This window comes from Tenrec ecaudatus, chromosome 10 (assembly GCF_050624435.1).
Source record: "Tenrec ecaudatus isolate mTenEca1 chromosome 10, mTenEca1.hap1, whole genome shotgun sequence".
NCBI classification, from domain to species: domain Eukaryota; kingdom Metazoa; phylum Chordata; class Mammalia; order Afrosoricida; family Tenrecidae; genus Tenrec; species Tenrec ecaudatus.
Window position 1 is genome coordinate 5,551,447 of NC_134539.1, and position 13,654 is coordinate 5,565,100.

Here is a 13,654-nt window from a genome sequence, read left to right on the forward strand (position 1 = left end):
CAGGATCACATGTCCATTGCTCTTGTCAGTCAAGCATGCACCCTCTCCTCTCGGAAAGGGCCTTTGGATCTTGGTTGCAAAGACTGGAGGTGCTAGCTTCCACTAGTTTATCACTAGAAGCAAAACTGGTTTCCCAGAAGGTACGGTTTTTGTTCTAAAACTGTTCTAGAAATGGATTTGACGAGAGAGGTCAGTCAGTCTTTGTAATTGACAAAGCCACTCTGCACGAGGTGTGGTTTGATCATCGAAACAGCTTTGTGGAGGGGAAAATCGAAACTAAACTCAGGGTCATGGGGCCGCTTCTGACTCATGGCGCCCCCGTAGGACAGGATGGACTTGTCCCTGTGGGTTTTCCAGACCAGTGACTTGTTGTTGTTATTTAGGGACCATCAAGTTAGGCCCAATCCACAGTAACAGAACGAAACCCTGCCAGGTGCTGGGCCATCCTGACGAGTCCTAAGCTTGAGGCCACTGTGTCAATCCATCTCACCGAGGGTCTTCCTCTTTTCTGCCGCCCCTCTACTTTCCACCAAGCATGATGTCCTTCTCCAGGGTCTGGTCCCTCCTGACAATATGTCCAAGTATGTAAGACGAAGGCTTGCCATCCTTGCCTCGAAGGAGCACTCTGGCCAGACTTCTTCCAAGACGGATTTGTCTGTTCTTTGGCAGTCCATGGTAATTTCAGTATTCTTCTCTGGTCTTCCAACTGTCCAACTGGGGCATGCATAGGAAGCGACTGAAAATACCAGGGCTCGGGTAATTCTTTACGGGAGAGCAAAGAAAGCCTCATCGTTCTCCTCAAGGTTGCTGACTTTGTGGTCAGCAGCTCCACACACACACCACTGCACACCAAGGTTCTGCATGATGAGGGGGGGCAAGCAATATGGCTCCCTGGTCATTGCTGTTAGCACACCAGGGCTAGTCTGGGACCCAGGCACTTTCTGGAGAGTAGACCATAGCTATGAATGACAAGGTCCAAGTTCAAATTTACTAGTAAGTTTAATCCAGGAGCTCGGGGGGTAGCGTGGGCTCTGCATTGAGTTGTTGATCACAAGGTCAGCAATTCAAACCCACCAGTCAATGCAAGGGACAGAGAAGACGCTGTCTACACCTGTCAAGATTTAAAGTTTCGGAAACGTGGAAGGGCAGTGCTATTCCACAGGGCCAGTCAACTCAAGGCTCCCCATCATGCAAACGTAGCAGGAGTATCAATCCTGTCCTCAAATATCACAAACTGCCTTTGGGAAATGACCTTGAGGAGAGGTGAAAATTTGCTAAAAGATTCACTGTAGTAAGTACAGTTAAAGATGTGGAAAGGTTCAAACAGATAATTCAATTGAAAAGGTCATACCAATCGTGGTCCTTAACCTGCCCTGTTGTTAGTTACCTGGGAGTGGATTGCTAACCCACCGAGACACCATATGACCAAGCAGCAGCCCCCCTCCCCAGTGTTCCTGGGCATCCTCTTTAGGGGATCGCCACCTCTGACCCAAGGAGCAGCGAGTGGGTCCCAACAGCCAACCTTTTGATGAGCAGCCCCATGCTGACCACCAACCCCTTTCTTCCTGTGTTCAGGCTGCACCGCTGTCCAAGTTGGCCACTTGGGTAACCCCAGGAGGAAGCCCTGTTCTCAGGGGAAGCAGGCTCCCGTGGTCTCACCAAGAGATGCATGGATTCTTCGGAGATGTCTGATAACACAGGATACACTGAAGACTGGGGCTCCCTGTGGGTGAGCCCTCTCTAGCACTCCTAGAAGATGCTGTCCATGGTGATGCGGAGTCAGGGATCTGTGAAGGCCAGCAGGGGCAGGAGCCACAAGCTGCTAGGAAAATAGCTGTGAGTTTCTATGTGATGTGTAGTGGGGTGGGGGCGGTGTGTGTCTGTGTGTGCATGTGAATGTGAGGTGGTGATGGTGTGTGTTGGGATTGAAGTGAACTGGGAAAGAACAAGAAAAAAAAAGTGCGAGGTAAGCAGTTCAAAACCACCCGTTGCTCCTCGGGAGAAAGATAGAATTTTCTACTCCCATAGAGACTGACAGTCTCAGAAATTCACAGGGGCAGCTCTACCCTGTCCTATAGGGTCCTTATGAGTCACAATCGACGAGATGGATGTGAGTTTTTGGTTTACCAAAACACTGCGACCAAAAGACAACGTGATCTCTACAGAGGGTCTTGCATCTCTGCGCAGAGGCCCTGTTTTTGAAAATGCCAGGTGGAATTGTGATGTCAAACGTGTGCTGTGTATAGATCCTGACCAGCAGGGGAGGAAGTCCTGGTGGAGCGGGGGGGGGGGGGGGGATGCTGCCTCGCTCTTTCCAAGGGCTGTATAGAACCCTAGCCAGTGGACAAGGAGCCTGGGTGGCAGAGTGGGTAACTAGTTGGGCTGCTAACTGCAAGGTCAGCAGTTTGAAAGCAACAACTCCGGGAGGCGTTCCTCTCTTGTAAAGATGTACAGCCTCAGACACCCGCAGGGTAGTTCTACCTTGTCCCATGGGGTCGCTGTGAGTCGTAATTGGCTCAGTGGTAATGTGTTTGGACGATGCACCAAGATGTATTTAACTATGCCCCAACTGATGGACAAGTAGTCCACTTCCATCACCTTTCCACTGCAGATAACTTTACAATGAAGGCAGTTGTTCAGGCAACATTTAAGGAGCTGTAGTTCGTGCTGTGGGCTGCAGTCAGTTTGGTGGTTCAAACCCATTAGCTGCTCTTGGGGAGAAAGTTGAGGCTGTCTGCTCCCGTAAAGACTGACAGCTGCTACCCCACGTCACTTTGAGTCGGAAGCAACTCAATGGCAGTGGGTGTGGTATGGGTGGCACAGCAGGTAGGCACTTAGCTCTTAACTGAAAGAGAGTTAGAGCTGGGGGTTCAGACCTACCAGTGGGTCTGCAAGAGGAAGATCCGCAGTGTAGAAATCCCCATGGGGATGTTTTCTACTCTGCCCCTTGGGGTCGCTGTGAGGCAGAATCAACCCAGTGTCCAAGGACCACATGCAGCATCTCCCGCAAGACAGTTATCAGCAGGTGAGTTTCCAAGATGAGTCACTAGACCAAAGGAAATGGGTATTTCCACACGACTCAAGTTTGTGCCAATTTAGGTTCCCATCAGAGTGAGAGTACTGCTTCTTTAAAATCAAAACAAACAAACAAACAAAAAACCACTGCTGTCAGGTCAATTCTGAATTTTCACCACACCAGGACAGAGTGGAATTGTTCTATGGGTTTCTGAGGCTGTAAATCTTTACAGAAGCAGCCAGCCTCCTCTTTCTCATGAGGAGCAGCTGGTGGGTTTGAACCACCAACCTTGGAGCTAACATCCCCAGGCTTATCACACAGTGCTACCAGGGCTCTTTTGAAACGACAGCTTAGGAAGGTGTATGGGATGGTTCTACTCTGTCACTATACATGTCAGAATCGACTCAGTGGCGCCCAAGGCTAACCGCACGCAGTAGACAACTGTTTCACTGAGGGCGATCTGATAATCCTTCTGAAAGAGTTGTTAAGCTGTAGCCTCTTTGTCTCAACTCCCATTATTTTCCCTATCTTGCATGCTGATCTATATAAACAGTCTGCCTTGTAAAATTTTAAAAATGTGATTGGTATTTGACGAGGATCAGGTTAAAATATATGCAGCTAATTTTGGGAGGCTGAGTCAGTTGGATGTTGGAAGGTATCATCTGAGAAGAGGGGCAGCTTTCAAATATTCAAGCTTCCTCATGGGCCTCTTAAAAACATCTCTGGGCATAAGTTGGTGGCAGGATCTTGTACATGCCTTCTAAGTTTATCAGCTATGATCCATTTTTTATTTCTTAATCAATGAGATGTTTTTTATTCTCTGTTCTAGCTGGCTCGTGTTTCTAGAGAAGTCACTGATTTTGTTTGTGAGCTTGTGCAGACACCTTATTAGACCATCTGATGATTTCTAAGCCTTTGCATTCGGTTTCCTGTGTGCTTTATCGGACGTGCCACTGTCTCACCTGCACAACCTGGCCTCTGTCCTGTCTCTCTTTAAGCATTTTCGCTCCTTCTCTTGTCTAATTGTAGTTTTCTGACAATTTTCAGAGCACGATTAAAGGTCACCTCTTCCTTCCAAGGCAGCTGGCGAGGTCACTAAACTCAGAGCAGGCACAAATAAAACAAGTATGTAAAAGTATTTCTCACGATCTGTAGTCAGATGACAAAGCTCCTGGCCCTTGGAAGTTCCTGCCACCAGCGGACACACAATCAGACCAGGCCTGGCGAGGTTTGGAAAGAAGCCGATCATCTGCCAACTTTAGCTGCGCAAGCTGAGAAAGCAGCTGGAGCCCCATTCCTCGGGAGAAACCGATGGCCATGAAGATACAGCCCCTTTCCTCCAGTGACAGCTGGTCCAGGGTCTGGTGTGCTCTGTCTCCCTCCCAGTAACGCGGTGACTTGGGCCACTGGAAGAGGCAGTACTGCAACTGCACGGGTCTAATGGCTCCTCGTACGCGACTGACAGCCTACAGCGTGTTTTTAAAAAACATTATTTTCGAAAGTATTTTTCTGTGCTTTGGGGCCAGGTCTCTACTGCAAATTAGGTTCCTGTTTGACAATTTCTACTGACACTGTTCCTGACATCGGCTACATTTTCCACATCGTGTCAACATTCCCATTATTTTGGATTCCTGCTCTGGTTCTTCCATTTCCATTTAGCTACTGTTCCTGACCCCACCCACCCTCCGCATCGCCCCAGCAGTCTTTAGGGTCAATGTTGACTTTGGATCTCACATCGATCTTTTCTTGTTTTTAACCAAAGAAGCATAGCATTCATGGGTGCTAGTGTCTGCTTTATGAGCCAATCCATCAGTTGGGTGACCCTGACCTTCAGGAAGAGTTTCCGATTCAAAACTTAAAGAGCGTCTCGAGATGTCCGTGGTTTCTACTGGTCCAGACAGACTGGGTTTAAAAAGGTATGAAAGAATCTGAGTTTTGTTCCACAGTCTCTTCCCACTCTAACTGGATCCATCTATTGTGTCTCTGTTCAGAATGGTTGGTAGTGGTAGCCGGGCACCATCTGGTTCCTCTGGTCTCAGGCGAGATGAGGCCATGGTTAATAGTGTATCTTAATTTGCCGTGATTGCATTTCAAGTTTTTATTATCTGTCTTGGTGCGTGAAATCCACATTAGGTCTTACCCCCTTCACCCCCTGCACCAAACCTAGTGGACATATTGATTTCTAAATAGAATCTTTAAATGGTAATAAGTAAAATAAGTCATCGAACATTGCTCGTCTTGATTTGCCACGGAACGGAATTTTGCAACCTCTGTCAGATGACGACGCACATGTGTTTACCAAAGCGCTTGCAAAGAAAAGCATGCGAGAGTCTAGTTTTGCCTGGAAAAATCGAGGGAGCCCGTAGGCTGTGCTCAGGAAGGGTAACTGCCATTCAGGTTGTCTTAAGCTTGTGGTTTATCAAGATTTCAGGGGAGTGGAAGGGCTTACAGCTGTACCCATAAAATGACCGCCTCTCCAGCTTATCAGCTTCCAGGCTGGAGTGGAGCTACTGACAGCTGGATGGAATACAGATGAAGCAATGGGGCCAGCGAGTCACTCAAAGTCCCATTTTATTAAGTGCTTTGAAACGAGGCCCCAGAACCTTCAGTCAATTTGGGAGCCAGCGAGGGCTGGCAGCACACATCCCTCCCAGGGCTTAGAAGTGGGGCGGGCGCTCGGGAAGAGTGGGCGCACGGGGAAACAGAAAACATCGTGATGCTACAGGCCCAACAGGGCCTCTGCAAAAATAAAGGAAGGGGGGGGCTTTATTATTGAGGCTACCTGCGAGATGGCTGAGCAAACGGGTTCAAATGGACACGACTAGTCCCATGCTCTGAAGAAGAGCTGCGATCTGCGCCAGACACATGCATGTCTCGCACACGTCTAATGAAAAAGCATGCCTTCTCTTCAAGCATGCCCTTTGGTTTGCATGACTCCACAGCAGTGTCCATATTGCTTTTCTGTCTCGGCTTGGCCACATCCAAGAGTCACTACTATTTTAGCACACACCCCTTTGGGCAAGAGAGATGGGGGCAGTTCAGTTTGTCCTAATATGATCACTTTCCAGAACGAAAGAATGAACCCTTCCGTGTCGTGCTCTGAGACAATTCTCGTAGATTTCACTCGCTGTCATCCAGTCAATCCAACGCACAGCAACCCCGGGCAGGGTGGAACTGCCCCGTGGGTTTCCGAGACTGTCACTGCCCCGGGGAGAGGGGAAACCGCATCTTTCTCGGCTGGTGGTTCGGTGCTCCTGCCCGTTCAGGCTGCAGGCCTGTGGGTAATCCCGTAGTGCCACCCACCTAGGCTACCTGAGTTCCGTGGGTGAAAGCAGAAAGGAGAGGTGCAGTTTGTTTTCTGACCACTTGTATAGATGGCGTGGTTGGGGAACACGAGCGGGCCACCATGCTCCCGCGCTTGCAGACAAGGGAGCTCTAGGGTGACATGGAAGAGGCCAACCCCACTGTTGGCCCTTCACGAAGAGAACCCGAGGGAGGTGAAGTCAAGGAGTCCCTGTAGAGAAAGAATGGTTGGAAACGGGCTGTGGTCCCAACTGTACAATTCTACTTGATGTGGCTGAAATATGGAGTGATCCATTATATGTGAATATGAAATCCCAATAGAGAGAGAGAGAACACACCTGGGGCCAGGGCGGGGAATGCTTCATGCATGTTCTTAGAAAGTGCACATGAAGGGGGCAGAACTCAGTGGTATTACTAAACTTTCAAGACTAACGCAAATAGCCATTAGCCCCGATCCAGCAAGTGAGAAGAAAAATACACCCCCCTGCCCCCGCCCCAGAGCTTAATGTGTTCATCTTCTCAGAAGACAGCTCTCCCTGAATCGTAACAATTGAACAAACAAAACAGAAAAAGGCAAACTCAGGACACAGAAAGGAAAGCATCAGCAATTCTTAAATGAACCCCAAACTTCCTATACAGTATTTACGCCGGGCCAAGCTTCACCTTTATGGGGACCAATGCTCAAATTGGTCTCCGAATCGCTTTAAAAATGGCAATATTCTACATGGACTAAGAGGCGAGGGAAAGACAAGCAATGCTATTTCTAACACCCTTCCCTGTGGTGGGCTCTAACTTTAGAAAGAATAACCTGGCACATGTCACTTCTGAATGTACATTGCATGAGGGTCTCAAGATCAACTTCCACGTCATCACTGCTTAAAAACGATTCGTGCAATCTTACTGCGCCACTACAGAGAAACTATGAGCAGCCATCTAGAAATAAGACTGCAAACGCCACTTTATCAAGGAGTGGAGCACGACTTCGAGACAAGTGCTCACTATGGCGAGTCTGGTATTAAACTACACTACGATGCGATGAAGGCGGAGATGACCAGTAAGGTCCACAGATTTTTGATCCTCAAGTGAAAATTCAGCCTGGTCCCTCAAATTCTACACCTCCATAAACTCTATGGTTACAGAGAAAGTATCAAAAGTAATAGCTGAGACTTCCCGATGATCCGGGAGACACAGGAATATGATGGACAAAGTACAACGCATTCAGGTTAGGGCTGCAGCCAGCTGTGCTCTCCCAGTGTCCACATGCCACTGACACAGGAACGAGACACGCAGCACTAGCTCTCACTCACAGCAGTGGAGCATCCGCTCGAGATGCAAGGTGGCTGACCTCGGATTTGATGAGGGTCCAATAAGAACGTTCAACAATCTTTCTCAAGATCCCCGTTTAATACTGTCAGCAGGAAATGCCGTGTGTGTGTGTGTGTGTGTGTGTGTAAGTACAAATACACTTAAACACACGTAGACTCCACAGTGAGTGCAGGAAACAAATAGTATTTTAACCAAATCTGAATTACTGCTGGCTTGTACCACACCATGTTAAAACACACACATAAAAATTCAATTTGCTATGGTTACCAGCTTTTGAAAAAATGTTGGCATTGCTCAGTACCACACAACTGACAAAAGTTACAAATGGACCAGCTCAAAGTGAAATATTAACATGCCTTTATAACTGTTTTTCATTTGAAGAGAGAAAACAAATCGCACACGCGTGCGCACACGCACACACATTGCCGATGATTCAGAGGTTTCATAAGAAGTTTCCTGGGGAAGACCAACTCCTTCTTCTTCTTCGTAGCAGCCTCAGTTTCCTTTGGCCCATCTTCTCTTTAAGCCTCGGCTGGGACACCACTGCGAGGCCTAGTAAGTTCCGAGGGACGTATCGCTGTACAGCCCCCGGTCAAGGGCAAAGAGAACCCAAGCAAGGGAGCTTGCTACTTGGGGCGCGAGGAAAGGTGCTTTGGTCGGTGGTGTTCTCCAGAACTCTAAACTTACCTGCTCTCATGTCAACTGAGTTTAACTGACTACACAGAAGGCCTCCTCCTTCTAGGCTTTGATAGGATGGCCCAAGCAACGACTTCCAGGTGGGAATTTTGGTCCACAGCCAGGTGCACCACCTTGCACAGGTGACAGGCTGAGGACCACAGAACAGCCACAAAAACCAGAATGGCCATGGCACCGTCTGGCTCGCTGTCGGGAAAGAAATCACTCGAGTCCTGGCCGTCTGGTTGGTAAAGACCGTCTGTGTCTGTCTGCCTTCGTTTCTGTGGTTCTACCGAGAGCGAGAGGGGCAGTGAGGATGGGGAAATTCCCTTGAAAGACGTGGCACCTATTAAAAGCATGTGGGATGTCTCCAGGTCGGAGCAACCACAGTCTTGGAACGGGGGACACGCTAGGAGTCTTAAGTAGGTTTCGTGGCCTACTGCAGTGACAGATGGGAAGCAGTAAACTGAGAATCACAGCCTCGTTGAGTCGATTAAGCAGATGAGGATCTTCAGTGGGGCTGAAGGAGGCACCGGAACCAAACAGAAGCTGTGACGTTAAGGGAAAGGTAGCATGGAGGTCACTGGGGATGTGCCTGCAGAGAGGGCTGGGACAATCAGATAGTGGGCTGTGATGAGGGCGCCTGCCACATTTTCTAAACTCACTTTTATACTCCCTTTGCTTGAAAGAGAAACCCCCCCCCCCAAAGGAAATTGTATGGTAACTTAGACAAACAAGAAAACAGAAGCTACAATGGGAGATCCAGACACTTTTCATCCTTCGCAGCAGAACCTCCGATCTGAAGGCCTCTTCTATTAAGCCAATGGGTTCCAGTGGTATTAAGTGACCTTTTTTGTTTTGTTTTCCTTCAGTTTCCCGCTAGTTCCAGGTGTGACTCCGTTACGTGGTTAGTGTAATTTCCCGAGTGATGGGTGCAATGAAAGCCAGGTGCCAGCTCTGAACAGTAAATACAGCTAAGGAGAAACACCATCTGCCAGGTGCTCAAAGAAACGGTGGGTGCTGCCCTTACAGGAGGAGAATCCCAAGTCTAACCCCTGTCCGTGCCTGGACTGCACTTTCACACCCTGGAATGAACAGTCAACACAGTGACAGTGCTAGGTACGCTTCTCCGTTTACCCACAGGTGGCTAACAGGTAGGTTAACCAGGTAGCAGTAGTCAGTGTGAAGGTAAAGAGAAATGGCCTGTGAGGGAGGATGTGGGAGGATGAGGAAGAGGGATGGCGCTAGCACACACGTATGTGTGTATGTACACGTATTTGTGTGAAATGAAGGTGGCACAGGATGCTTTCTTATGGTCACTTTTCCTTAAGTAGGTGGCAAGCACTCCCCTTTCTACTGGGACAGCTTTCTGGGTGGCCTTTCGCAGGAGGGCTTCAGAAGTCCTGGTGCCTCTCCTACTTCTTCTTTTCTGGAAAAGATGGTTACTTTTACATCCAGAACCGTGTACAAGCCCTTTCTCTTCCACGACCTCAGGGCTGGAGCAAACTAGGGCAGCGTTCCAGAGAAGGACGCCTTTCTTCTAGTGAGTGAAGGACCTGGGGGCCGGAGAGCCTAAGGGCTTCTGGAGCGCCTTCCCATTCCTCCCCAACCCACGGGACAGCCACTCATGCAACCGAGGGCCTGGAAACATGGCACGGGATGTGTCTGACAGGCAGGAGACAACACACGTAGGGGTGCGTCAGTGAGACACAGGCACAGGTACGAGAGAGAGCTCGGAGGGGCGCGTCTCCTGTTCTGACGAGAATAACACATAGCGGAGGGAGCAGGAGCTGGAAGGAATTACACAGCCACCAGGAACACACACCGTCTGCACAAGAGTACTTACCAAGTGCCTGCTGCATCGCGAAGAAAATCCAGTAGGATGCGCGCTATGGTGTCTTTTGCATAAATTCTTTCACCTCAAATTTTACCTCCACTATTTCTTTCCTGCTCATTTGATAACAAGAAGACGCAGTCTACTAAGAGACGGGGCAGGGGTGTGCTCTTCCTGGTTAGAATGCCCATCGAGGAACCCATCCCATTGCCCCTTTAGCTTGGCTGCCTCTAACTGGCTAGTTCTTCGTCACCCTTCCTGGAGGTGGCGGGGGGATGATCTCAGGCTCCACACCATTTCCTTTGGCTCTAGATCCGGCGCTCAGTTAAAGCATGTGGTGTGGAAGTAAATAGGGTTTACCTTTTTTAAAAAAAAATTTTAAAGAAAACTTGTAAACTCAAGCCTGCAGGTGTATGCCTCAAACACAAATGTTTCTTGTCTGTAAGCGGCCAATGTCTAGCTCTGGGGGTGGGGTAGGGCACAACATGACTTTACATGTGCACACAGGCCAACACTGAACATGCTAGTCTTTCTACATCGATTTCCATGCACACACGCTAGGCAAATCATCCACATGGTGTTTGCTGTTAAAAGCGAGGCAATTGAAAAAAATCGAGTGATTGCACAGGTGGCATGTGGAGATGGCAGAATTCAAATGTCTAGGGGTCGGGCATCTCTGGACGATAGATTGCTAGCTTCTGAGGGCGGGGAGCTAGCCCTGAGTCCACTGATCAAGGATGAGGACTTACCACCAAGCTCAACTGTACTTTACTTTCTATCGTGGCTCAACACTCAGTGACACCGGCCGATGCCGACTCAGAGCAGCCCGCCAGGACAGGGTAGAACCGTCCTCATGGGTGCCTGAGATGCTTTCTCAGGAGTAGAAAGCTCCATCTTTCTCCCTCAGAGCAGGTGGTGGTTTCGAACTTCTGATCTTGAGGTTTAGCAGTGTACTCCTCCACCAGGGCTCTGCTTTATTTGCTGGCTCTTTTCTTATCTAGCAATAAGCACCGGGGCCGTGTGGAGTTCTTTCAACAGAAATGTTACATATTGCACAGGAGGTTGCTGAAGAAAGCCCACCAGTGCTGGCCATCTGATAGGAAGAGCCACCTCCCTCGAGTTTCCTGACCTGCATCATGGGGCAGGGCGTGCCTCGGGGTACCAGTCGGCCGAACGGTCCACAGCCTGTCTTTCTTAGAATGCCCCAGGCCATCACTGCCTAGCTCCTTCTGGCCCTGGCTGTGTTGTGTACAGCTGAGACCCACCAGGAAGCTCCACTAACCCGATGGAGATGCGGAGGACACTTACTGTGGCTGGGGAGGCCCTCGTCGTGTGTGTGACCGTGTGGCCCGAGTTCTCCATGGAATTGCCGATCAGGTAGGTTCCGCCTGAGCTGCTGATGAGCTGCCCCCCGGTGACGCCCATCTGGATGCCACCCGTGCCCACCATGCTGTGGGACGAGACCACCGTGGTCACCTGCGCCGAGCTCCCCTGGGTGTCAAAGTAATTCCCGCCGGTGTTTTGGCTGTACATCTGCGTTTCTGTGTAAGGGTACGTTGTTGCTCGGCTTCAAAGGAGAGAAAGAGAAGAAGACATTGACTGGCCTGTGGAGCAGATCATCGCTTTTGAAATGCACCTATCTTCCCCCGAGTGCAGACAGCTCCCTACAATTGAGCCTGTAGCCTTTGCAGCATGCAAGCTTTGCATGCTGGATTACACTTCAGTCCCTGAAACAGCCGGGCTTGCTTTTTACCTCGCAGGGGGCCTTTCACAGGGACCTTGACTCTTCTGACCTTCAAGAATGCTGGGTCTCTCTCTGTCGGTGTTCAACCACCTGGACATGTAGAAACCCAGGGCCCTGAGTGTCCCCGAATGACGCGAAGCTACTCTTCTGACACACAACCTCCTGCAAAGCCCAGTCTAAGGAGGTTTTGGGTCTGGAAAGCTGGGGCTGACAGGCAACCACCCACATCACCTCCTGCCCTGGGTGCTATGCGACCCAGAGCTTATATCCTCCTGTGGGTCATCTTTATTGACAGCGGGGGCCCTGGTGGCCACGTGGCGTCAGGGTTGGGCTGCTCACCACAAGGTCAGCAGTTTGAAACCCCCAGCCACTCCAAGGGGGAAGGAAAGATGAGGCTGGCTGTTCACAGGGCTGCTGAGAGTCGGAACAGACACAGTGACAGTTTGGTTTAGCGCCGAGAGCCTTGGTGACACTGTGGGACAGGTGCTGGGCCGCTCACTACAAAGTAAGCCGTTCAAAATCACCCACCACTCCTCAGGAGAGAGATGAGCCGCCTGCTCCCAGAAAGAGCTCCCGTCTCAGAAAGCCTACCTACGGGTTGGGACGGATTCAATGACAGTCTGGTTTGGGTTTCCTTTCTTGGCACCGAGAGTTAAGTTCTCTGCCACTGACAGGAAGATTGGTAGTTTGAACCTACCTAGCGGCATCTTGGAAGACGGACCTGGTGGCCTTCCGAATGGCCACAGCGGCCACACCATGAGCTGGCATCAACTTGGCAGCTTTAGTCTCTGCCTATGGCAAGAGTCTCGAGCCAACGGTCTTCCTCACAGGGAGCCCCAAGGCCCAATCCACTAGCTCCTGCAGAGCCAAGATTCCTGACACGAGGCCAGAGCCATCTCGCCACGTTCCCATCTCCCCATGATGTGGCCTTTTAATAAGGTTGTGTGCGACCAAATCTAAATAGCAGGAGAAAGGCTCCTGCCTGCCCTTCTCACGTGTGACCTGTTGGAGGACCCTGCTGCCCCTCCGAGGGGCCTCGCCTTTCCCCAACGCTGCTCTGATGGAACTCGGTTGCTGGGTTGGTTTTGCGGTCTCCCGTGCCTCCGGTGTCCCGCTCTCCACTCTGACAGCGTCCGACACTCAGAAGCAGCTGCAGGAACTCTCCCTCCGGAGAAGCCCAGCTTGCTCTAATGCCGCCTTGGAGAACCTGATCGACACCGAGGGGTGTCCCGAGAGTGGCAGAGATGCTCGGCTTGGTCTTCTTTCACCCCCCCCGCCCCCCGAGAGGGAATCAATGTCCAGCACCTGCTTCTAGTGCCCTGGCTCATCGCTCTTGTGCCTTCCCGTGTCTGCGGCCTATCTCCACTTTTTACCTGTGTCCCCACTTCCTCTCAAGAACCATTTGAAATCTCCGTGCCTCCTGCCCCCAACACCTGAAATACTGGAATGGTCCGGAACTTCTGTCTTTCTGAATTCTCACTCGGCCACGCCCACTCATGTGGTCTCCGGTCATAAAGTCTACACTCACCACATGCATGTTGGCATGGTTAGTCCTGTCATGCTGTACTTCCGAATGCTCCGTTTAGGTTTGCAAATCTCTGTGTTTAATGGCAAGCTGGGGGTCTTTCGAGGGAACCCCGGCAACATGTAAATCAAGCCTGACTGGCATGCCCACCACCGCCGAGAGACCCGCAGGACGGGGTGGAGCTGCCCCAGGAGGCTCACAAGGAAGCCATCTTTGCCAAAGCCGACTGCC

General features: G+C 50.4%; 1 protein-coding gene across 1 annotated transcript in view; it reads right to left on the minus strand.

Moving 5' to 3' along the window:
- RFX3 (regulatory factor X3) overlaps positions 1-13,654 on the minus strand; it is a 274,479-nt gene that overhangs the window by 80,964 nt on the left and 179,861 nt on the right. The window contains exon 4 of the mRNA XM_075559876.1: positions 11,463-11,721. Coding sequence (XP_075415991.1) covers positions 11,463-11,721 — 259 coding nt within the window. The remainder of the gene's footprint in view (positions 1-11,462; positions 11,722-13,654) is intronic.